This window comes from Mastomys coucha, unplaced genomic scaffold (genome assembly GCF_008632895.1).
Source record: "Mastomys coucha isolate ucsf_1 unplaced genomic scaffold, UCSF_Mcou_1 pScaffold22, whole genome shotgun sequence".
NCBI classification, from domain to species: domain Eukaryota; kingdom Metazoa; phylum Chordata; class Mammalia; order Rodentia; family Muridae; genus Mastomys; species Mastomys coucha.
The window spans coordinates 134,580,140-134,603,500 of NW_022196905.1; the positions used below are offsets into that span (position 1 = coordinate 134,580,140).

The window sequence follows — 23,361 nt, forward strand, 5'->3', positions numbered from 1 at the left end:
GAGGGAGGGAGGAAGCAAGCAAGCAAGCAAGCAAGCAAACAGAACCCTACCAAGGAGACAAGCCAGGACAGTAGACTAGAGCAAGCACTCTATATTACAGACTTAAATCCCCCCAACCAGCAGCATACCAGTGAAGAGGCCAGCCATTCCCACAAGGACTGGAAAAATTGTGATGGACACATCAGACAAGAACAGGGCAGGTGGCATGACAGGGAAGGGAGGAAGGTTACAGATTTTGAGGTCTGATGCACAGCCTGAGTCACAGTGACACTCGCATATCAATCAGAGTCCTAGAAAGCCCCAGCAAAACCAGTAATAAACCCGAAGCAAGGGCTGGGATGACAGCTTAGTCAGTAGTGCTTGCTTTGCAAGCCTGAGAACCTCGGGTTCATCTCCAGAACCCATGTAAAAAGTCATGAGTATAATGGGGTGTGCATTTCATCTTAGCTGTGGAAAGCAGAGAAAGAAAGATCTCTAAGGCTCACTGACCTACACCTTATGACAGTCCCTGTCTTCAAAGAGATGGGTGGCATTCCTAAGGATGACACCAAGGTTCCCCTATGCCCTTTGCACATACATCCACACCAACACATAAATAGTGAGTTATAGTTTCTGCACTGTACGTCCCCATGTCATAGGGCTGCACCAACTGAGTTGCCCAGGCCCATTACAGAATGAGGCTCTGGTAGGATACAACATAGACCCCTAGACTCTCTGCAAGCCTGAGATTTCCTGAGCCTGTCACTCCAACCCTACCCCAGCACCTAATATTTCTTCCAGATCATTACAATTCTTCTGGAGAAAAGAGGAAGCAGAGGCCAGTCAGAGGACGGTTTGCCCACACCACAGGATCACTGAGCAAATGGCACAGCAAAGAGCCCCTCTGCAGACATCCCCGCATCAGGCCACCCTTCTCCAACCTGCTAGCACTGGCCACAGAAGAATGCTCTGGGGCCCTGACCACAGCAGCTGGGTCCCAGTTCAGTGGTCTGACAAGTGCAGCACATAGCCCTTCGCCTCCTGGGGCTGGCTCGACCTACCTCATAGTTCCTGGCATTGGTGCTGGCTGCTCTCTCCAGTTCCACTCGAGTCCTCTTGTGGCTCAGCTCCATTTGCATCTTCTCCCGTTCTACTTGGATGAGGTAGGACTTTGAGCGGATCTGTTCTGCTCTTTCCTCCAGCTGAGCAGTTGGTACCCAAAGGGAAAAGAGAGGGTTCAGTAGCCATACCAAATAAGGCAAGTGACAACCTGCAAGGCCAGCACTCGAGAGGCTGAGGCAAGAGGACTGCTGCATAGCAAGGTCCTGCCTCAAAAAACAAATAAGGAAGGCAGGAAGGGAGGAAAGGAAGAAGAAAGGTAAGTGGGTGGGTGAGCGTCTGACTGTGTACTCACTGCCCAAGCACTTGTGCCAGCAAGGCACTGTCCTAAGCTTGAGTTCCTATTTGGAAATGTGTGGGAAGCAGCAAGAAAGATTAAAAGGAAGAGGATCTAGAGTCAGCCCAACAGTTCTTGTTGTGTGCAATGAGCTAGTTGTCAACACGACAGGATCTACCATGACCTGGAAGATGGGCCTCTGAGTATGTCTCTAGGGCATCTTGAATTGAAGCGGGAAGACCTGTCTGCCCCTGCAGACTGTGCCACTCCCTGTCTGGGAAGCTAGACTGTATAAGTGGAGAGTAGGCTGACAGCAGCATACATTCATGCTTCTCTTCCTGGTGTGGATGTGATGTGACCAGCTGCTTCCAGATCCTGCTGCCTGGCTTCCCCACCCTTGAGTTTCAGCAGAATAAACCCTCTCTTCCTTCAGTTGCTTTTGTCAGGGAATGTCATTATAGCAAAAGGAAAAATAACTAAGACACCGCATGAGAGTGAGGACCTAAGTTCAGATCCTCATCACCCACACAAAACAAAGACCCACAGGCCTGGCATGCTGGTAGAGGCCTTTAATCTCTGCACCTGGGAGGCAGAGGTGGGTGGATCTTGTAAGTTCCAGGACAGCCATATAGTAGAGATGCTGTCTCTAAAAACAAACAACAAAAACAAAAACAAAAACTAAAAAAATAGGAAGAAAGAAAAAGCCAGGTGCAGCTGTGAGCCTCTGTAATCTCAACACTGGAAAGGTGGAGACAAGTTCCCTGGGGCTCATTAGCCCAGGAGCCCAGCTGAACTGACAAACTCCAGGTTCAGAGAAAGACCCCATCTCAAAATAGCAGAGAGCAACAGAAGAAGACACACAATGCCAACCTCTGACCTCCATATGCACACGTGCACAGTGCACAGGTGAAGAGCAAGAAGAAAAAGGAAGATAGGTCTGAAAGTGATACGTGTGAGCTTGTTCTCAGAGGATGCATTTGCTTCCCATAGCTAACAAGTGACTGCAACCTCTGTGAGCTGACAGCTCTGAAAGGTAGGAGTCTGGATGCCCAGGGGCCATGCTTTGACCATGTCCCCAAGGCTAAGCCAGTCAGTTGTCCTATAGGGAGTATGAGTCTGCAGATCTGCACAATGCAGAACACCTGGAGAGTCTCACTCTGGAAACCCCACAGAGTGAGGACAGAGTCCATTTCCCTGCTGAGATGTCAACCAGGGCTGACGCTGGCCATGTCCCTCACTGGCCTTTCTCCTGCTTTGAGTTTGAGGCTTAGACCCAGACACCCCCCCACCGTGTGTGTGTGTGTGTGTGTGTGTGTCTTTTCCCCAGAGGATGGAACCCTGAACCTGTGCCACACATGGGAGGCAGGGACTCTACCACTGAGCCACACCAGCCTGTTGTTGTAGTTGCTGTTTAGAGACATGGTTTCACCAAGTTGCTGATGCTAGCCTTGAATCTGGGGTACTCCAAAGTAACTGAAGTAGCTGGAATAGCTGGAGTAGCTGAGGTTACAGGAGCTGAGTTGAAGGCATGTACCATCACCATCAGCTGACTTATTGTCTTTCACAACTAGGGTTGGCCTCAAACTTGCTATGTGGTCATGGATGAGTTTGAACTCCTGATCATCCTATCTCTACCCTATGGGTAGTGGGTAGTTGGGTGCTAGGAATGTGCCACCATACCATGATTAACTTTTGACTTTGATTTTTTTCTTTTCTTTTCTTTTTTTTTTTTTTTTTTTTTTTTGGACAAGGTCTCACTCTGTAGTTCTGGCAAGGTCTAGAACTTGCTGGGATCCTCCTGCCTTGATTCCCAAGTTATAGGATTACAGGCTTGCACCTCCAAGCCCACAAACTCTGACACTGAGTCAATCCAGAGACTCCCCTGATCAGAAGGCTGGCTAGAGACCTGGCACACCTGATCAGTCCACTACAACACCTGGCCAATACCAGGACAAGCAGAAGACAGACAACAGTGTCTGCTGGAGTCCAGAGCTGGGGAGCCAAAAACCTCAAGTGCCAGAGAGGTGCCTAAGCAAGAGTCAGTCAATCTCAAAGAGCCCTTGAGGAAGTGCCATCCACTGTCAAGGAGTCACTGAGTCCACAGGAGCCTTACTGCCCCATGCCACAGCACGCCCTGGGTGCTCACAGATCCTCAGGATGCACTCACTCACTAAACCAACATTTCATCTAGACACATCCCTGGAATACTACTCATACACACTTTAAACCCAGAATTTCAGACTCAGGCAGTGGCTCCCTACAGAGGGAAATGTTGTCCCCAGAGAACATTTGGCACTGTTTAGATTCTAGAAACATTCCAGTTGCCACAAAGGGTTAGAGGTGTGTACGCAACTGACACCTAATGGGTAGAAGCAAGTGATTCTGCTTCGGATCCCACATACCACAGAACTACCCAGCCCACCTATGCTTGATGCCAAGCCTTCCCCAACCCTCCACCTGTACATTTGGGGATGTATGCATTTGTGGTATGTGTTCACATGGGTGGGCATGTATACCTGAAGGTCAGAGGTCAACTTTGGGCATTTTCCTTGATCACCTCCACCTTATTTTCTTAAGGTCCTCCTCACTAGACCCAGAGCTCATCCATTCCACTAGGCTAACAATGAGCTCCAGGGATCCTCCTGGCTCTACTTGCTGCCCCCTCTGAGTAATGGGCTTCAGACACCACCATGCAGATGTTTACAGGGGAACTGGGGATCTGAGCTCAGGTCCTCAGGTTTGCACAGCCAGCACTTAACCCAGAGTCATCTCCCTAGCCCACAAAATGCTGCCTTTGTTCTCATTTCCACACCTACCTGCTGATGGGGGGTGGGGGGGGGGTCCCTTCACACTCCAGGTTTTGCTTTAGTGGCACAGTCTTGCTATGTGGCCTGGCTGGCCTCAAACTCAACACCTCTGCCTCTATCTCCCAAGTATACCACGCCCAACCCTGCCCTAGGTCTCAGCAAGCTGAAGCCTCAGCAGAGACACCCAGCCTGGGGAGCAGCACCATGAAGCACCCAGGGGCCTCATACAGCCTTCCTCCTACTGTACCGCAAGCCCTAGACATCAGTTAAATGCATTTCTTCAGGTGGGTGGAGGTGCCGGTCACCTCAGGCTGAGGCATGAGGAAGGAACACAGGTTCCAGGCCAATTTAGGACAGAGTAAGTTCAAGGCCAACCTGAACAATTTCATGAAACTTGTCTCAAAATAAAGAGTAAGGATGACACTGGAGATGTACTACAGGGATGGGCCTGCCTTGTGTACCCAAGACCCAAGGGATGGAGGGCCTGCTTCCTGTACCCAAGGACCCAGGGATGGAGGGCCTGCCTCCTGTACCCAAGGCCCCAGGGGTAGAGGGCCTGCTTCCTGTACCCAAGGCCTGTGGTTCAGTTGTGGAAGGGAGGGAGGGAGGAAGAGAGAAGGATGGCTTTTGGCTCTTCTTTTTTTTAAGATGTTTTATTTATTTATTTATTTATTTATTTATTTATTTATTTATTTATTATGAGTACACTGTAGCTGTCTTCAGATGTACCAGAAGAGGGTGTCAGATATCATTATGGGTGGTTGTGAGCCACCATGTGGATGCTGGGATTTGAACTCATGACCTTTGGAAGAGCAGTCAGTGCTCTTAACTGCTGAGCCATCTCTCCAGCCCAGCTTTTGGTTTTTCAAGAGGGAGTATTTTTTAAAAACAAAGTAACCTCCTTCTTATTTCACTACCACTCAGACACAACTACCATCTATTGGCAGCATCATATCAGAAAATAGTGGCTTTAAGCTAAGGATGTAGGAACTGGAGAGATGGTTCAATAGTGAAGGCACTTGCTGCTATTATAGAGGAGCCAGGAATGATATATATTCGTACATGCATGCAGGGAAAACACTAACTCACATAAAGTAAAACAAATCTAAAAAAATGTTTTTCAAATAAAATAAAGCTGAAGATGTACCTCAGTGGTAGAGAGATTGTTTAGCAAGTGCAAACCCCTGGGTTCAATACCCAGTGCTATCAAGAAAGGGGGGGTGGGAGGAAGAAGAATGATTTAACAACAAAAGACAATGTCATAAAAGACCTACTCACACCAGGCGGTGGTGCACGCCTTTAATCCCAGTACTTGGGAGGCAGAGGCAGGCGGATTTCTGAGTTCAAGGCCAGACTACTCACAAGATGAAAGACAGTGCTTGCCACCAAAAGGCTGAATGCGGGTAGTACTGGGACAAACAGTCAAGAAGCCAATGTCTCACAAGCATTGTCCAGTGTGCTGGGCAGTGTGTGAGCATCACTGGGGTTCCCAGAGCGAATGAAGCTCCCAACTCATCACAGAGCAGCTGCAGCCAGAGCAGAAGGGAACAGGAAAGAGTGAACAAAGAAGCCTGAGAGCAGCATGGCGTGCTCACTGTGTGCTGAGAGGGCCAGGCAAGGCAGAAACATCACTGCCTTCCTCAGGCCCAGAAGCCCTACCCCAGCTGGAGCTATGACTGCCACTTCTGGAGCCTGAAGCCCTTCTTTCATTCAGGAGCCCTGGCCCCTTGGAACTGCATCCCTAGGAGCATTCCCAGGAAGCAGAACAGAGTGAGATAAGACTACAAATCACAGTAAGCGTCCGTCCGTCTGGCCTCTGTGGGGCAGGCATAGCTGCACCTGCCTTTTATCTCAGCACTCAGGAAACAGACAGGCAGAGCTCGGTGTGTTCAAGGCCAACCAGGTCTACAGACATAGTAAGACCCTGCCGAAAAAAGGAAAGAGGGCTGGAGAGGTGGCTCTGCGGTTTAAGAGCAGTGACTGTTCTTCCAGAGGTCCTGAGTTCAATTCCCCGCAACCACATGGTGGCTCACAACCATCTGTAATGGGATCTGATGCCCTCTTCTGATGTGTCTGAAGACAGTAACAGTGTACTCATCATATATATAAAATAAATAAAATCTTTTTTAAAAAATGATAGAAAAAAAAGAAAGGAAGAAAGGAAAGAAGGAAGAAAGATGGGAGGAAAGGAATTCAAGTGTGAGAACCTGAATTTAGTCCCCACAGAGGCAACCAAGGCAACCTCTAACCAGCATAGTGGAGATAGGCCCAGGTCTCTAGCTACTGCTCGAGTTGACCTACGAATGTCTGCAGGACATTCATCTGACCTGCAAGCTGATTTGGCCCCACCCAGGCCAAGTGTAAACCCAGAGACCCAGAGAGCTGCTCACCTGCATGTGATATTCATACTGCTTCTGTAGGGATCCTGAGGCAGATGTGGACACATCCAGGCCTGATGCTCCCTCCACTCGCTGAGAAATGAAGTTGTTCAGAGATCTCAGGGTGGACAGGACTGTGGTATTCTCCCCAAGGTCTTCCATGGTCACCCTCCTTCTAGGAAACAGAGCAAAGGTCAGAGACAGCCTTCCCATGTGCGGTCTGCTGGCATAGCCCACTCCCCTAAGACCTTTATGGAGTAAACTACCATATTTTCAACATTACCATGAAGCCAATACTGCCAACACTGTGGAGAGGAAATGAGACACAAAGCATGCCACACAATATGCCTACGATATCAGCAGGTAGAGGCAAGAGGCTTGAGGTTACAAGAGAGACCCCACCTCAAAAGAAAGAAAGAAAAGAAAGAAAGAAAGAGAAAAAGAAAGAAAGAAAGAAAAAGAGAGAGAGAAAGAGAGAAAGAGAGAGAAAGTAAGTAAGTTTGAGGCCGACAGACCAAGAGCCAGTTAAGTATCTCCAGGGGTGGCCATTGAGAAAGCAGCCGAGATATAGATGGCAGGAGGTTCAAGGGCCATGGTGAGCAGTGAGAGGATCCTTGCACTGTGCATCTAGACATCTGAAGGGACAGCTTCCAGAGCAATGCTCTGATGACTGCAGGAGAGAGCTTAAGGGTGGAGGGTTGCTTTTAACAAAATCTTAGTTTTACCAATAAAGACTTGGGAGCTAGATGCTGGGGTGAAAGCCTGATAGCTCAGAGAGGCAGAAAAAGCACCCAGCTGACCTTGCTTCTCAGCCAATGTCCCAGAAGAAAAAGGCAGTTCTTCTCCACACCACCTCAAAAACCCTCACTGAAATGTCCCTCCTTTCTACTTCCTGTGTGTCTCTATCCCTCCTCCTGACTTCCCCTTATTCTCTATGATTTTTTTCCTATGTTTACTCCCTGTCAACTGGTTGCTTGGTCCACCTCTTGACCAATGGTTGACTTTATTTAATCCTGTTTACAATACGCATAAAGCTCTTGGATTAAAGATGTGTGCTAGGGCTGAGCCACACCACATCTAGAAACTAGTTTTTCCAGTAAATAACATATCTTGGGATTCACATCATGATCAAATATCCTGCATCAATGAAGTTACAGAGGGAAGATATTCCTAGGGAAGGAAGCCCGAGAAGGATCAGGATGGAAATGCCCACTCCTACCCCAGTAGGGGAGAGGACAAGTCTGGGGCCTGAATGAAAGGTGCATAATAGCCAGAAGAGGCTTATGGGGCTGAGCTGGAGACTCCTCACCATGGGCTTTCTGAAAGGACAGACAGTGGACAGAGAAGGGCAAACTGGAAGCTCTTTTCAGATCAGTCTGAACCAGGGAAGGAGTCAAGTAAGTGAGGTGGGGATTTCTGTGCTGACTCTGCTCACACGGACTGTACTGGCAGTACTGCTGCCCTCCCATAGGCATGGAGGCCAAGCAAAGGGAGAACAGGGCTCTTACAAGATCCTGGATAACGACAACGGGCAGCATCCAGCTGTCAGACTGAAGCCAGGACCTAGAAAACTGAAAAACTGCAGAGTACAGACACTCAGGAAATGGGTGTATCGAGGTTCTTGAGAGGCAAACAGTGGCAGATGGCATCTAATCAGGCGGAAAGAACTAGGCCCTGTAAGGCAGAGGACATGGCTGGGATTTTGTGACCCTGGTTGGGTGCTCTTCTCTGTTTGGGATAATGGAATCTGTGTAGGATGTCTGTAACTTTCATGTCTGTGGGTTACCTGGTAAGTAAAGACGCTTCCCACGAAGCCTGCTGACCTGAGTTTGAGCTTCGTGACTCACAAGAAGGAAGGAAAGAACTGATTCCCACACTGGCACCTGACACCCTGGAATTCAGACACATGGGGGCCTTTTTACGAATGGGGTCTATGGAGCACCCTCACAACAAAAGCAGACAGATCCAGCTAGGCAACATTTTAGCCATTAACTCATAAGCAATTGCTTGGTCTCCCTAGAACAGAGGACTCTAGGACAGGTCCAGAATATTCTGATAGGTCTGGATAAGTAGACCCTTTAAGCAGTAAGAACGAAATAGACTTGCAAGCAACTAACAATACTGCCCTGGGTTCGGAAGCCACAATGGTGGTAGGCAGAAGACCCCAAGCCTCTTTGGTCTTCTATCAAGAGTCAAGTAATCAAATAACCTTTCTCTTAGAGGTCACCTGAGCTGTCCTAGAACTTCCAATTAGAGTCAGCCCAGGGAACAGTGACTGAACGAATGAGGCTGTGTGGAAGGAATCTGCATATGCCTCAGTAGCTGTCTAAACTCTTCACAATCCTCTGGGACAGAATGGAGAGGCTGACATAAGGGGATCAGGAAAGGTGTTGGTAAGGTGTGGGTGGAGAGGGTGTAGCAAAGGAGTTGTCCTAGTCAGGGTTTCTATTCCTGCACAAACATTACGACCAAGAAGCAAGTTGGGGAGGAAAGGGTTTATTCAGCTTTCACCACCAAACTGCTGTTCATCACTAAAGGAAGTCAGGACTGGAACTCAAGCAGGTCAGGAAGCAGGAGCTGATGCAGAGGGCATGGAGGGATGTTACTTACTGGTTTGCTTCCCCTGGCTTGTTCAGCTTGCTTTCTTATAGAACCCAAGACTTCCAGCCCAGGGATGGCACCACCCACAAGAGGCCCTACCCCTTGATCACTAATTGAGAAAATGCCTTACAGCTGAATCTCATGGAGGCTCCTTTCTCCGTGATAACTCCAGCTTGTGTCAAGTTGACACACTGAACCAGCCAGTCCAGAAGTCTAAGCATTTCTCAATCAGAGAAGAAAAGTAATGTATTTGAGGGGCTAAGGCAAGATCACAAGTTGTGAGCCAGCCTGGGTTATACACAGAGACCTAAAAATACAGCTAGACCCAGTCTCAAAAAAGGGGGAGAGAGTTTTACTTTGCAGAAATTTCTTCTGAATTTCCCACTTAACAAGAACCTTAGTGTGCATCCCAATTACACATATGACAGAGCAAAAGCTGGTACAGTGAGAAGAAGCGGGCCTCTGCTCTCCAAGATCAAGCAGAAGTCACACTTTCTGTCCTCCCTCTTCGGACCAACACAAGAACTCAGCCATTAACACAAAAGAATGAAGGGCTGCGGTTTCAGAAGCCACCCTCAAGCTGTACCCTCTCCACAAGAACCCTGAACTTCCAGACAGCAGACCTTCCAGAACACCAGCTGCTCTAGATGGCTCCTGAGTTAACAGGTACACATACACACACGACTTCTTTCTGGTTTCAGCCACGGGACAGCCTGGGAACCTAGCACTTGGTGACACGGGTCTGTTATCTCAGGTATTCAGAAGGTTGAGACAAATTCAAGGGCTGGTGGCAAGTTCAAGACCAGCCTGGAAAACTTGGGCAGCCCCATCACAGAATAAAAATTAAGAAGAAGAAGAATGAATCAGGCTGAGGAGGCAGCAGAGTTGGTGACTGCTTAGCATACAGAAAGCCTTAGGTTCAATCCTGCGTACTGCTCAGGGAGAATGGGCACCGAAAAGAGCTCAATCTGTAAAGTACTTTAGGGCAAGACAGACAAGCAAGGTTCCATCTCTAGGACCCATAAGGAAGAAGACGAGAACTAAGTTATCCTCCGACCTCAACAGGAAACCAGGTACATATGGGTGAACACACACAAATCAATTAATTGGCCAATCAATTAATTTTTAAAAGGGCTGAGGACATAGCTCGGTGGTAGAATGCAACAGTCCTGACAAAAACAGATAGACAGGCGCGCGCGCACACACACACACACACAATTAATTAGCCAATCAATTAATTTTTAAAAGGGCTGGAGACAGAGCTCAGTGATAAGAGTGCATAAGGTCCTAGGTTCAATAAACAGGACTTATACACACACACACACACACACGCACACACAGAGTGGGCTTGGCATACGACTCAGCGTTTACCGGGGCTTGCCACCACAGAGACTGTCAACCTGAGTTCGATCCCTGGGACCTACAAAATAACCGATTACAACCCCGGGAGCCCTTCAGCCCACAGCAGGCCACTCAGTCCCCTCCGCCCCGGTGTGGGTCCAGGCACTCCTCCCTCCCTGCGCCCTGCAGCGGGACACCGGGGTGGGAAACACGGGAGACCCTGCAAAGGGAAGGCGCGCGACAGGACCGACTGGGACTGGGTCCTCCAGGACCGACTGCGTCCTCCCACGGCCTCGTTCCGGTCGCGCAGCTCGCGCCGCGTCCGCAGCGCCTGGGGCACTCGCAGACCCAGACACTCGGTCCCCTACCTCAGTAGAGGAGTCGGGTGCAGCAGTAGCCTCTCAGATCTCCCTCCTCTCCGCCGGTGCCTACGTATCGCGAGACTTCCGCCAGGGTCTCGCGAGATCTGAGAAAATGGCCCGTAAAGAATCAAATAGGTGCGCCACAGGCGTGTCCTGATGTCCTGCCAGGGGATGGGGAACCAAACTGGGCCAGGGAGCCTTTCCCGCGGGGCGCTCTTCCACCGCCACTGACTGCGCCCTAATGTGTGGAATACCGCCGCATAGAAGGAAAGGTTTGTTTGTTTTTGAGTTTGAGACAATGTTTCTCTGTGTAACCTCGAACTCAAAAAGATCTACCTGCTCCTGCCTCTGCCTCCCCAGTGCTGACGTTAAAGGCTTGCACTACCCTGCTGGGCATGGAAAGGGAACAAAGTTGCATTTTCTCTGAATCTTGCCACGATGTATTCACAGGTTGTTTTGTTTGGGCAGTGTTTTGATTGGTTAGCTTGTTTCACTTTCTTTCCTTTGTGCTTGAGAAATCCTGAGAAGTTGTGGCTGCCAAGGAGGATTGGCTAGTTGCCTGCAGTCACATTGCAGGTCCAGAGACTGATTGAAATTTGTCTATTATCTTTAGCCTCCTTCATACCCATTGCTTACCTGCCTCTGTGTCAGCTATAACGTGTTGTGACTAATGAATAAAAACCTCTTGGAATAAATTAAAACCCGGTTTCTACCAACCAAAAGCCCATGGACTGAATCAGAAGCATATAGCTGGTATTTCTCTGCTTTGTTGTAACCGCCTACTTACATCTTCCATCAGTCTGGTTTTTTATGTTTTATTTTGTGTACGGGTATTTTGTGTGCAAGCATAATGTCCATAGAGATCAGGTGAGGATAGCAGGGTTTTTTTTGAGCACTTGGTGATCTTAACCAGAGCCATTTCTCTGGCCCGTCACCAATGGTTTGATTTGCTTCGGTCTTTTTGGTTTTGGTTTTGGTTTGTTTTTGGTTTTTGTTTTGTTTTGTTTGTTTGTTTTTGGATTTCCAAGACAGGTTTCTCTGTGTAGCCCAGGCTATCCTGGAACTCACTCTGTAGACCAGGCTGTCCTCAAACTCAGAAATCCGCCTGCCTCTGCCTCCCAAGTGCTGGGATTATAGGCGTGCACCACCACCGCCTGGCTGGCACACAGTTCTAACAATTTATTGGACAATTTATATAACAATTTATAGCAACAGAGAAACACTCTCTGTCTGGAAAAAAAAATTAAAAATTTAAAAGTTGGGCTGGAGAGATGGCTCATTAAGAGCACTGACTGCTTTCCCAGAGGTCCCAAGTTCAATTCCCCACAACCACATGGTAGCTCACAACCAGCTATAATCTGTCTGCAATGTGTCTGGTGTGTCTAAAGACAGAGACAGTATACTCATACACATAAAATAAATAAATCTTCCAAAATAAATAAAAATTAAAACTTCTCTCATCCCTTTTGAGATGAACGTTATGTTTTGGGGTCAAGCTGAAGAAACAGACTCTTACCCTGTAGTCAAGGTCGGCCTGGACCTCACAGCAACCATCAGCCTTCTGAGTGCAGGTGAATCTGCCCTGCCCCTTAACTGGCCCTTTGCTTATCAAAGGGCCCTGAGATACTAGACTCCTCCTAAGGATATCCTTCCCAGAGGGGAGAAGACTAACGTCCAGGCAGACACAGGAAGAACTTCTGTCCTGGGGAAATGATCTCTGTCAGTTGAAGGTGAGAAAAGACTTGGTGCTGAGACCCTGATGGGACTAACCACACCCAGATTTGACAGCCTCTTTCTGCTTCTCTCTTCAACCTTCTACTTCAACCCTAGGCCCCTGATCCAAGGTGACAACTGGGAGACACCCTGGAGCCAGTTTTACGTCCCTCTTCCCACTGAGGCCACACTGAATAAATTTTCTTTTTCTGATTTGTTATCAACTTGGCTCTTTGAAATTATTGAGGAGTGGCCAAGCCTGGCTTGTTGGGACCCAGCCTGTGATACTCTCTTAACACTGGGATGACAAACATGTGCCACCATGCCTAGCTGGCATTCTGTGTGTTTCGGTGGGATTTGGGGTTTTGTTGTTGGTTGGTTGGCTTTGATGTTTTCAATATTGTCTCACTATGTAACCCTGGATGTTCTGGAACTATGTAGACCAGGCTGGCCTTGAACTCACAGAAATCCTCCTGCCTCTGCCTTCCTGGTACTGAGATTAATGAAGTGTATCACTTTGTCCAGCCTAGGATTTTTGTTTGTTTGTTTTTGTTTACTAGGCTGGAGCGCTACTATTGAATTGCATTCCCAGAATTTCTCTTATTTTATTTCACAGAGTCTTGTTAAGTTGCCCAGCCTGGCCTTGAACTCTTGGTTGTCCTGCCTTGGCCTCCCACTTGTATTACAGGTATGTGATAACCGCATACTCACCTCTGCTGTGTCATCTTGCAACACTGGTGCTCTTGCCTGAGGAGCACTATGGAAGGCCGAGGCAGGTCAACCCTGAGGGCTGGCAACATTCTTCCTGTCCAAGTATATCTCTAGTAACATTGTATCTGCTCGGTTGCTTGGTTGGATTTCTTTTTTGTTTTTTCAAGACAGTTTCTCCGTGTAGCACTGACTCTCCTGGAACTCTGCCTGCCAAGTGGTTGAGATTAAATACATGCACCACCACCACATTAGGTTTAACACTATATCTTTTTTTTTTTTTTTCAAGACAGGGTTTCTCTGTATAGCCCTGGCTGGCTTGGAACTCACTCTGCAGACCAGGCTGGCCTCCCCTGCCTCTGCCTCCCAAGTGCTGGGATTAAAGGCATGGGCTACCACCACCCAGCTACTATATCTTTTTTTTTTAAAGATTTATTTTATTCCGGACTGGTGAGATGGCTCAGCAGGTAAGAGCACTGACTGCTCTTCTGAAGGTCATGACTTCGGATCCCAGCCACCACATGGTGGCTCACAACCATCCGTAATGAGATCTGACACCCTCTTCTGGTGTGTTTGAAGACAGCTACAGTGTACTTATGTATAATAATAAATAAATTTTTTAAAAAAAGATTTATTTTATTCATATGAGTGCTTTGCCTGCACATATGTCTGTGTACCACATGCTTGAAGAAGTGGTTAGCTTCCAGGTAAGTGCTGGGAATTGGACCTGGGTCCTTTGCAAGAAGGACAAGTACTCTTTTTTTTTCTTTTCTTTTTTTATAAGAATTATTTATTTTGCCTATATGAGTACACTGTCGCTGTCTTCAGACATACCAGTCTTCAGACACATCAGAAAAGGGCATCAGACCCCATTACAGATGGTTGTGAGCCACCATGTGGTTGCTGGGAATTGAACTCAGGACTTCTGGAAGATGCTCTTAACTGCTCAGTGCTCTTAACTGCTGAGCCATCTCTCCAGCTCCTGGTCTATCTTTTAAGAAGGAGAACTTCCACAAAGAAATTGTGCTTTCACGGCTGGTGAGATGGCTCAGCGGGTAAGAGCATCAACTGCTCTTCCGAAGGTCCTGAGTTCAAATCCCAGCAACCACATGGTGGCTCACAACCACCCTTATTGAGACCTGACACCCTCTTCTGGTGCATCTGAAGACAGCTACAGTATACTTATTTATAATAATAAATCTTTGAGCTGGAGCGAGCAGACTCTACCGGAGCAAGTGGGGTCTACTGGAACAAGCAGAGATCCTAAAGTCAATTCCCAACAACCAGATGAAGGCTCACAACTATCTGTACAGCTACAGTGTGTACTCATATACATAAAATAAATAAATCTTTAAAAAAAAAAAAAAGAAAACAAAAGAAATTGTGCTTTCTCCTGAACCTTCCACGGAGCTGACTGACGAATCAGAGCCTCGACATTTGTGGGAAAGTTGGGAGGTTGCAGATGCAGAGCCTAATGAGAACTTATTTTTGACTCTTCAGCCTCCCTAAATAGCCATTCCTCGCCCACTTGCGCGTGTCTGACCTAATATCCTGTGAGTAACAGATAAAACCTCTCAGGATGCATTAGCTTAACAAGCTTCACTATCCATCAACTAAAAGGCTAAATGTCATCAGATACTATCTAAGGCGTGTAGCCCAGATTCCTCCGCCTTGCTGTAGCCACCTACGTAGTTTCCACTGGTGGATTTGAAAAAGAGGCTTGGCTGTCAGGCAGTGGTGGCGTACGCCTTTAATTCCAGCACTCAGGAGGCAAGGGCAGGTGGATGGAGTTCGAGGCCAGCTTGGTCTACAGAAAGAGTTCCAGGACAGCTAGGGCTACACAGAGAAACACTTTCTCAAAAACAAGAACAAAGAAAAGTGCTTTGACTTAGAACCTTTTTCTGTTACTATAAAACCTTACTAAATGTGTATCCCTTAGCCACAGTCATTCAGGTTGAGCTCCAGAATTCGTATCCCCTTGGGTGAAAGTAGTGAAGGCCATATTTTGCATCAACACTTTCTGGACTAGGAGCCCTCTGCCCTCAGTTACCCATTTTAGCTGTCAGCAAGGCTGGCCTCACCTCACAGCAGTCCGGCTGTTTTGAACCCTGCACAGACCCCTTGAAGAAGCTACCCAGCAGCTCCAACAGCTTAGTGCCAAAGTGTGAGTTTCGCTTCAACTGCCCTACTTCAAACATTCTGTGACAGACTTTTTTGCCACAAAAAGCCTTTGTGAACTCCAGCAGCCATTTTTACCCAGGCCCAAGTGGGAACACTTCCCCCAGAGTGCCCAGCGGGCCTGTAGTAAGTGCAAACGAGGCTTTTACAGCACAAGGACTGCTGGTAAAGGTGCAGGCACAACTTCCACAGCCTCTCCCTGGGTCTCTAAGGATGGGGTTCTTTCTATGGTTTTTGTTTAGTTGTTTATGTGTGTCGGTATTTGGCTGGAATGTGTCTGTGCACCACGTTAATGCAGGGCCCATGAAGACCAGAACAGGACATTGGATCCCCTGGGACCAATTACTAATGATTGGGAGTTGCTACGTGAGTGCTAGGACTTGAACCTGGGTCCCCTGGAGAAAGAGTGCTCTCTCCAGCCCCTCCAAGGCCTCCCCCACACACGTGGATACTCACAGATGATGAAGACCATTGAACCCTTTTTTTTTTTTTCCTAAAGCTGGGTGACATTCAATGTCTTGCTGACTGCTTTGGCAATGACTTTTAAGGGCTTTGGAGCAGAAGTATCATAGTAATATATTCTTCCACCAAAAAAATAAATAAAAACAAAGCACCCCCAAGCCAGGCATGAATCCACATGAATCCACGTCCCGCTAACTGCTCTAGGGATTGTCTCGGTTTGAAGAACAGAAGTGTTTCCAGTGTTCGCCAGAGGAGAGGAGAGCGCGCCTCTATAGAAACCTCAGCCTCTGCCTCTTTCCACCAGTCGACCCAGAGGCGGACTTGCTGTGCTCAGAGCACCACAGGAATGTCTGTTCCTCTCAGCTGCCAAGTCTAGGAGCTGAAGACAGTCCATAAGGCCAGAGCCAACCATGTCTGTCCTCTGTAGCTCAGGCTGACTTTAAAGCCCTGATCATCCTCTCTCTGCTGGGATTGCTGGCACCGTTGCCACACATGGTCTAGGCAGTGCTGGGGATGGAACCCAGGGCTTCGTAAATGCCAGGCAAGTACTCTACCCACTAAGCCACACTCCCAGCCTAGCCAAAGGGTTCCATTGGTTTTGTTCTTCCCCCCACTCCCCCGGCCCTTGAATACCAGATCTATTTTTGTTTTGGGGGTACTAGGGAACCTACTTGGGGGACGTTAACACAGTAGACAGGCTCTTCACTGCCGAGCCCTGATCCCAGCCCAACCAGTCGATGGTCCTTCTCCTTCCCTCCTTCTATCCATTTATTTATTTATTTATTTATTTATTTATTTATTTATTTAGTATAACCCTGGCTGTCCTGGAACAAGGCTCTGTAGACCAGGCTGGCCTCCAAGACACAAGTCACAGTGATCCTCCAGCTTTTACTGGGATTAAAGGTATATGCCACCACTGCCTAGCTTTTTTCTTTTATATCCTTCACTCTCCACTTAGCTTCCTCATAAAAACATTCTCATCAAACATGGTGCAAACCACGTGTGGCAATGTACACTTGTAATGTGCCCAGCACTTGAGAAGCAAGGCAAGAGGATTGTGGGCTCATAGCCAGCTTCAGTTATGTAGTGACACTCAACCTCAAAAACAGACAAATAAACAAAGCCAAAAAAAGGATGGCACCACCCCCACAGGGCTGGGCCCTCCCACTTCAGTCACCCTTCAAGACAATGTCTCACTCCCCTGCCCACAGGCCAAGCCGATGGAGACAGTTCCTCAGTCGGATTCTTTCTTCCCAGACATAGGTAGGTTTGTATCAAACTGCCAAAAACTAACAGTGCCAATATATTTGTTCATATCATGTGAAGTATGTGTGTGTGTGTGTGTGTGTGCGCGCGTGCACGTGGGGAGTCAGAGCCAACTTTCAGGAGTTGGTTCTCTCTCGCTGCTATAGGGGTCCCAGAGACTGCACTCAGGGCGCCAGGCTTAGCAGCAAGCCCCTTTACTCACTGAGCCATGGTGCTGTCCATTCTTAGAACTTTTTCATGGCCCCTGAATCTATTTTTTATCTCCCCTAAATATATTTTTTATCTCTTAAGAACCCAGAGGTGCTTCCAGTGCTGTTTGTATCCAGTGCTGTTTGGATCCACGCTCCACTTCGGAAGCACTCCCAGAAAGGCAGGACAGACTCACTGCTCAGCACTCCCCCCACGGTACTGTGTGGCTAACAGGTACACCTCTGAAGACTCTCTCCTGCTGGCCTCTGGTTTCACGACCCTCGTGCTCTGGAACTCCTGGGTCAGTCTCTTCTGCAGCAGGTGGCTTTTACTTCCGGCCCAGGTTTTGCACAGCAGTGTCCCCCCCGGATGCAGGATGTCCACAGCCATGTCCACAAGGGTAAGGCACAAGCTGATGAGCCTGTCGTGATCAAGGTCTCGGATCCCAGTGGCATTCGGTGCCATGTCACTCAGAATCACATCCGCTCTCCTTCTGGGAAGCAGTTCTAAAACTCTCTGGAAAGTCCTGGGGTCGGTCACATCAGCAGGGCATAGAAAAGTGGCTCCTGCCAAAGGGAATATGTGAAGAAGGTCGACCCCAAGCACGAAGCCCACAGGAGAGCTGAGATCTACGGAAGTAACACAACGTGTCATTACACCACAAATCTCCCTACCAGAATACAAGCCACAAAATGAAGTCAGGCACAAAGACCAAGGATAACAGCTAACATGCATAGACGTGCATGTATGAAGGCACGTAAATCAGTTGTAATGGCACAGGTTATAATCCCAGCACTTGGGAGCCTGAGGCAGGAGGACTGTCACAAGCTCAAGACTAGCTTGAGCCACCAAGTGAGATCTTTTGTCTCTCAAAGTTGAAAAAAAATAAAGGCTCTTGCTATCATTGTGATTGACAAGCAGACGTTGGACCCAGGCAAGATGCTGAATCTCACTTTGCTGTCAGTCCACTACCCTAGACTCCTCTTCTCCAGAAGGATTCTTCTTCCAAATGACTTTTTGTTTTATTTGTTTATGCTTTGGTTCTAAAATGGGAATCTCACTAGGTAGCCCAGGCTAGCCCAAAACATAAGTTCCTGACTTAATACAGTGAGTGCTTGAGGTTACAGGTGGGCACCACCATCCCAAGCTCCCAACAATCCTTTTTGGTCTTTATGTTTGTTTGTTTGCATTTTATTCCTTGAGACAATCTCACTTTGTAGCCCAGGCTAGCCTCCAATTCAGAGAACTAATGCCTTTGCCTCTAAAGAGCTAGAATCAAAGGTATGTGAGACCATGCTCTGCTGTTTTGTTCTCTAGATTTATTATCTATTAACATTTGTGTGGATGTGCACTCAAGTGCAGGTACCTGTAGAGTCCAGGGCCTGGATATGAAGTTATGGAGGTTGGGAGCTGCCTGACATGGGGGCTGGCAACTGAACTTGAGTCCTCTGTGAGAGCAGTGCTCTCTCCAGCCCTTCATTTTTGGCTTTTGATTCTTTGAGAACCACGTGAGTCAGGCCTGGGATTCCTGTCTCCACCTCCAGAGTGGTAAGGTCACCGGTGTGGCCACCTCAGCTAGACAATGTCACAGGCGCAGCTGTTTTCTCTCCTTCCTATCTGGGCACCACTTCACATACAGACTCTTATTAAGTGTCCATAACACACACACACACACACAGTACACAGCCTATCGCAGTCCCAGAATAAGGAGTCCAGAGGCCCCAGTGGAACCTCCATGCACTCCTAGGCTTCAAGGACACATTAACAGTCCTATCCCCAAACCCTGCTGTCTTAGGGTTTCTATTGCTGGGATGAAACACCATGACCAAAAGTCAAGTTGGAGAAGAAAGGGGTTATTTGACTTACACATCCATAGCACTGTCACTGAAGCCAGAACAGGAACTCAGTCAAGGCTGGTGCCTACAGACAGAAGCTGCAGATACAGAAGCCATGGAGGGGTGCTGCACCCTGGCTTGCTTCCCCTGGTTTGCACAGCCTGCCTTCTTATAGAACCCAGGACCACCAGCCCAGGATGAAACCCTTTCTTACTCATGCTGTTCCGGTCACGGTGCTTATCATGGCAATAGAAAGCAAAGCCAGCTGTTATTGTTTAGTTTTGTTTTGTTTTGAGAGAGGTTCATAGTGCAAAGCCCCGGCTGTCCGCCAACTCATGCGGTTTTCTTCTTTGTTCTTTTTTAAATATTTTGCTTATTTAATCATGTGTGTGAGAGGGTGTATAAGCAAATGAGCACATGCCACAGCACATTTGTGGTGAAGGGCAACTTTCTGGTGTCAATTCTCCCGTCCACAGTGTAAGTTCTAGGGAGAGAACTCAGGCCATCAGCCTTAACGGCTCGCACCATTCAACCACCAAGCCAGTGTTTCTCAGCCTTCCTGATGCTGCGACCCTTTAATACAGCTCCTCATGTTGTGGGGACCTAACCATAAAGTTATTTTTGCTGTTGCTTCATCACTGTAATTTTGCTACTGTTGTGAGTCCTAATGTAAATATCTGATATGCAGGCTATCTGAAATGCTACTCGCAAAGGGTGTGAGAACCACTGCTGACTAACCCATCTTCATAGCATCACCACCACCGTGTTCCCTCCCCAAGCCCCCACCTCTGCCCTTTTTTTCTAAGTGCCAAGATACCATGTAGCTGGGTTAATCTTGAACTTCTAATCCTGCCTCCACCTTGGAAGAAGCCTGTGGGAGCCTATCTTACTTAGCAGCTGCACCTCGTACACAGCCTGTGTCATATTTCTGTAACTCTCATCTCTAAACCTACTTAGAAAGATCCTCAAACAAAGTCTCTCACTAGCACTCCCTCCTGTTTCCAGCAGTCAGAGGAGCTGGGTGTCACAGCAGGTCCCACCTGCGCCTGTGGCGTTGACCCTCTGCACTGCCACCTGACTCCAGGCTCCCGGAGCGGCCCCGCAGTCCAGTACCCGGAGACCAGGCCTCAGGATGTGGTGCTTCTCATTCATCTCCAGGAGCTTGAAAGCGCTGCGGCAGCGGTAACTCTCCACCTTTGCGGCCTTCACATACGGGTCCTTTAGATGCCGCATAAGCCACAGGTGCTCGGCGCCCGTTCGACCTTTGTAGTGACACATTGCTGTGTGTAGCCTCCGAACCTTAAGGGGAACGCCTACCAGCTTCGGATACCTGAAATGGTGAGAAAGGAGTTAGCAGGCAGACATTACACAGAGAGGCAAGCAGGCAACCTATTTTTTTTCTGCATATGTACGTGCGATATGCATGCTTGCATGTGTATTAGCATGTATGTGCACACGTGTCTGCGTGTGTATGGGGACCCAACGTAGAGAAGGGTCGTACCTTCCTCTTACTCTCTACCTTATGTATTGATGTAAGGTCGCCAACCTGCCAGTCTATCTCGCCAGCTTTCTCCAGGGACTTCTTTTCTTTGCCTCCCCAGCACTGGGGTTACATTTGGTCAGCACACAAGTTCAGTAGTTTGGAAGTTCTGAGGAACCGAACCCCAATCTCATGCATGCACAGCTTTATCCGCGGAGCCCATATATCTATTTCTACATAGCAAGCCTGACTCACTCACCTCTGTACATAAATAAACATCGTACACCGTGTCCAGCTCCCCGGGACGGAAAGCGCCAGCACCCTCTACAACACAATTCACTGAACTCCCCACTACTGTCATCCACTCCGCTCGCGCAGGCAACAGGCGACCTTTTAGTACAGGCAGACGCCATAGCTCACTCACCAGGCCATTGCAGCTTGCAGGCGGGTTCCTCCACCGCCGGAAGTCCCGCCCTCGCTTCCGACGCGAGGCTCCGCCCCGGGAAACTCTGGCTGAGGCGCGAAGGTATGGATGGTTCACAGCGCTTAAGACCTTGTTGCGGGAGAGACTCGGAAGATCGGGAGTGCTGGGGTTCCGAGGAGATCTGGAGAGGGGTGGAGGCGGAAGGACTAGGGAGCTGCTTCAAGCCCACCAGGAAAACTGGGGTGCTGGGTAGACTTGAGGTCGGGAAGACCAGGGGAACTACAGAAAGTAGGGAGCAGAAATGAGAGGGAGAGGGAACCTGGGCGGTAAGCTGGTGCATGGGCAGTTTGCAGCCTGACTGGATCGGGCATAGCCCCTGGAGTGGGAGGTTAGGGAGCAGTATTTGCAGAGTGCCCCCTGCAGGCAGGATCTGGGCTCTGCACTCCATGTGCATGCATTGTCTCCAACACCTGCAACACGTAATACCTCAATTCAGACCAGATGGTTGCCAGCACCCCAAACCCTAGCATTTGAAAGTTCCCTGACACGCATCCGATTTACCATCTATCGCAGTTACCTGCGCTGACTGATGACGCTAGTTTGCCTAGGGACTCTGCCATTTGACCACCTTTCAAATTTAGACGGAGCATTCATTTTCTCCTCAGAAAGTCTTACACTGTGCTTACTAAATGGCTCAGCTTTTGAAAACAAGGTTGATTGAAGCTGGGATGATAGACGCCTGTGAAATGCTTGCCTCACGTGCATGAGTTCAAAGCTCAGAACCCACATGAAAAACCAGTGTGGCATGCACCTGTAACCTACCTCAGTACCAGGAAACAGAGATAGTTTGGTCCCGGGAGCAATTTGGTCAGCTAGCCTCTCACTGAATCCATGAGTTACAGGCTCCAATGAAAGACCCTGTCTCATTCATATGTATGTATGTATGTATGTATGTATGTATGTATGTATGTATATGTGCAGAGAGAGATGGTTCAGTGGTTAAGAGTACTTGGTGCTGTTGTATTTTGATCCCCAGCACCTATGCAAGGTGCTAGCAACTGCCTGTAGCTCCAGCTTCGGGGGATCCATCATCCTCTTCTAGAGTCCATGGGTAGCCACGTGAAATACATTTATGCATACAGAGACAAACAACCACATACATACATACATATAAAGCAAAATTTTTGAAAAATAAGGTATGGGCTGCTCTTGGAGAGGGAGGACCAAGATCAGGTCTCCAGCACTCGAATGGTGGCTCACAACCATCTTTAACCCTAGTTCCAAGGGAGCCTATGTCCTCTTCTGAACTCCTTGGCTAACCTGGAACTCACTCTGTAGACCAGGCTGGCCTCAAATTCAAAGATCTGCCTGCCTTCTGAGTGCTGAGATTAAAGGCATGGGCCACCTTGCCTGACTAAATCTTTTTTCATATGAAAAAAAAAATTGTAAGGCAGAAAGCAGTTGAGGAATGTACCCAATGTCAACTGTGGTCTCCATATACAGCCAGGGACACCAACATGCATAAATACACATGACAAACACACACAAAGAAGGCTAATCAGCCATCTATGTCTGTGGACACAGTGTTAATCCAACTTAGCCAGTAAATCAAAAATATTCCCCAGCCCCAATTAACTTTGTTTGTAAGAACTACCCCCATGTAATAAACCCAGCAGATGAGATATTTCCATTTGCAGAGGGAAAACAGTGTGGGGACTCTGTGTTTGAAGCAATGCCAATCAACAGAGCCATAGCCATGCCTATTCTACCAGATTCCAATTCCAATTCCAGCTCACTTCACTGAGACAAGTAGCTGAGCACGCTGGTACACACCTGTCATTCTGCACTCAGGCTGTTGAGGCGGGAAGATTGTGAGCTTAAATCCAGACTGGAGGACGTGGCACAACTCTGTCTCATTTAAAATATTCAAAAGACAAATCACTCATCTACATAGAATGGCATTTGTCATTACTCACTACAAGAAAATGATTTACATAGTTTGCATGTAAAGTGGGCCGGAGGATGTCTGTAAGTTACAGGCAAATATGCCATTTCTTAGAACTGATTTCATCATGCTTCGATTCCGATATCCATGGCAGGGTAGAGTCTCCTGGTACCAGTCTCCTGTGGATATGAAAGACAGCTATATACAGCTGGTGCTTAATAAGAGATGGCTGGCTGGGCAGTGGTGGCGCACACCTTTAATCCCAGCACTTGGGAGGCAGAGGCAGGCGGATTTCTG

The 23,361-nt window shown here is 48.2% G+C and overlaps 3 protein-coding genes across 5 annotated transcripts in view; 1 reads left to right on the forward strand and 2 right to left on the reverse strand.

Moving 5' to 3' along the window:
• Mad1l1 (mitotic arrest deficient 1 like 1) overlaps nt 1–10,940 on the reverse strand; it is a 314,427-nt gene extending 303,487 nt beyond the window's left edge. The window contains exons 1-3 of one of the 2 annotated variants that reach the window (XM_031338516.1): nt 10,871–10,940; nt 6,573–6,735; nt 1,041–1,181 (exon numbers count right to left, since the gene is read on the reverse strand). In XM_031338516.1, coding sequence (XP_031194376.1) covers nt 1,041–1,181; nt 6,573–6,722 — 291 coding nt within the window. In that variant the 5' untranslated portion in view covers nt 6,723–6,735; nt 10,871–10,940. The remainder of the gene's footprint in view (nt 1–1,040; nt 1,182–6,572; nt 6,736–10,870) is intronic. The other variant, XM_031338517.1, reaches the window with a different exon arrangement.
• Nucleotides 10,941–16,683: 5,743 nt separating this feature from the next.
• Mrm2 (mitochondrial rRNA methyltransferase 2) lies at nt 16,684–21,184 on the reverse strand. Of its 2 annotated transcripts, none has more exons than XM_031338520.1 (3): nt 20,955–21,151; nt 20,256–20,545; nt 16,684–18,009 (listed from the first exon to the last, which is right to left on the reverse strand). In XM_031338520.1, exons 1-3 carry the CDS (start codon nt 20,972–20,974, stop codon nt 17,573–17,575), a joined length of 747 nt encoding a protein of 248 aa, XP_031194380.1. In that variant the 5' UTR covers nt 20,975–21,151; the 3' UTR covers nt 16,684–17,572. The 2 variants fall into 2 exon arrangements, with proteins under 2 accessions (XP_031194380.1, XP_031194381.1); XM_031338521.1 differs by having other exon boundaries at nt 17,323–18,009; nt 21,120–21,184.
• The window catches only part of Nudt1 (nudix hydrolase 1), a 7,161-nt gene continuing 4,931 nt past the window's right edge, over nt 21,132–23,361 (forward strand). The window contains exon 1 of the mRNA XM_031338522.1: nt 21,132–21,221. The gene's annotated coding sequence lies outside the window, so the exon portion shown is untranslated. The remainder of the gene's footprint in view (nt 21,222–23,361) is intronic.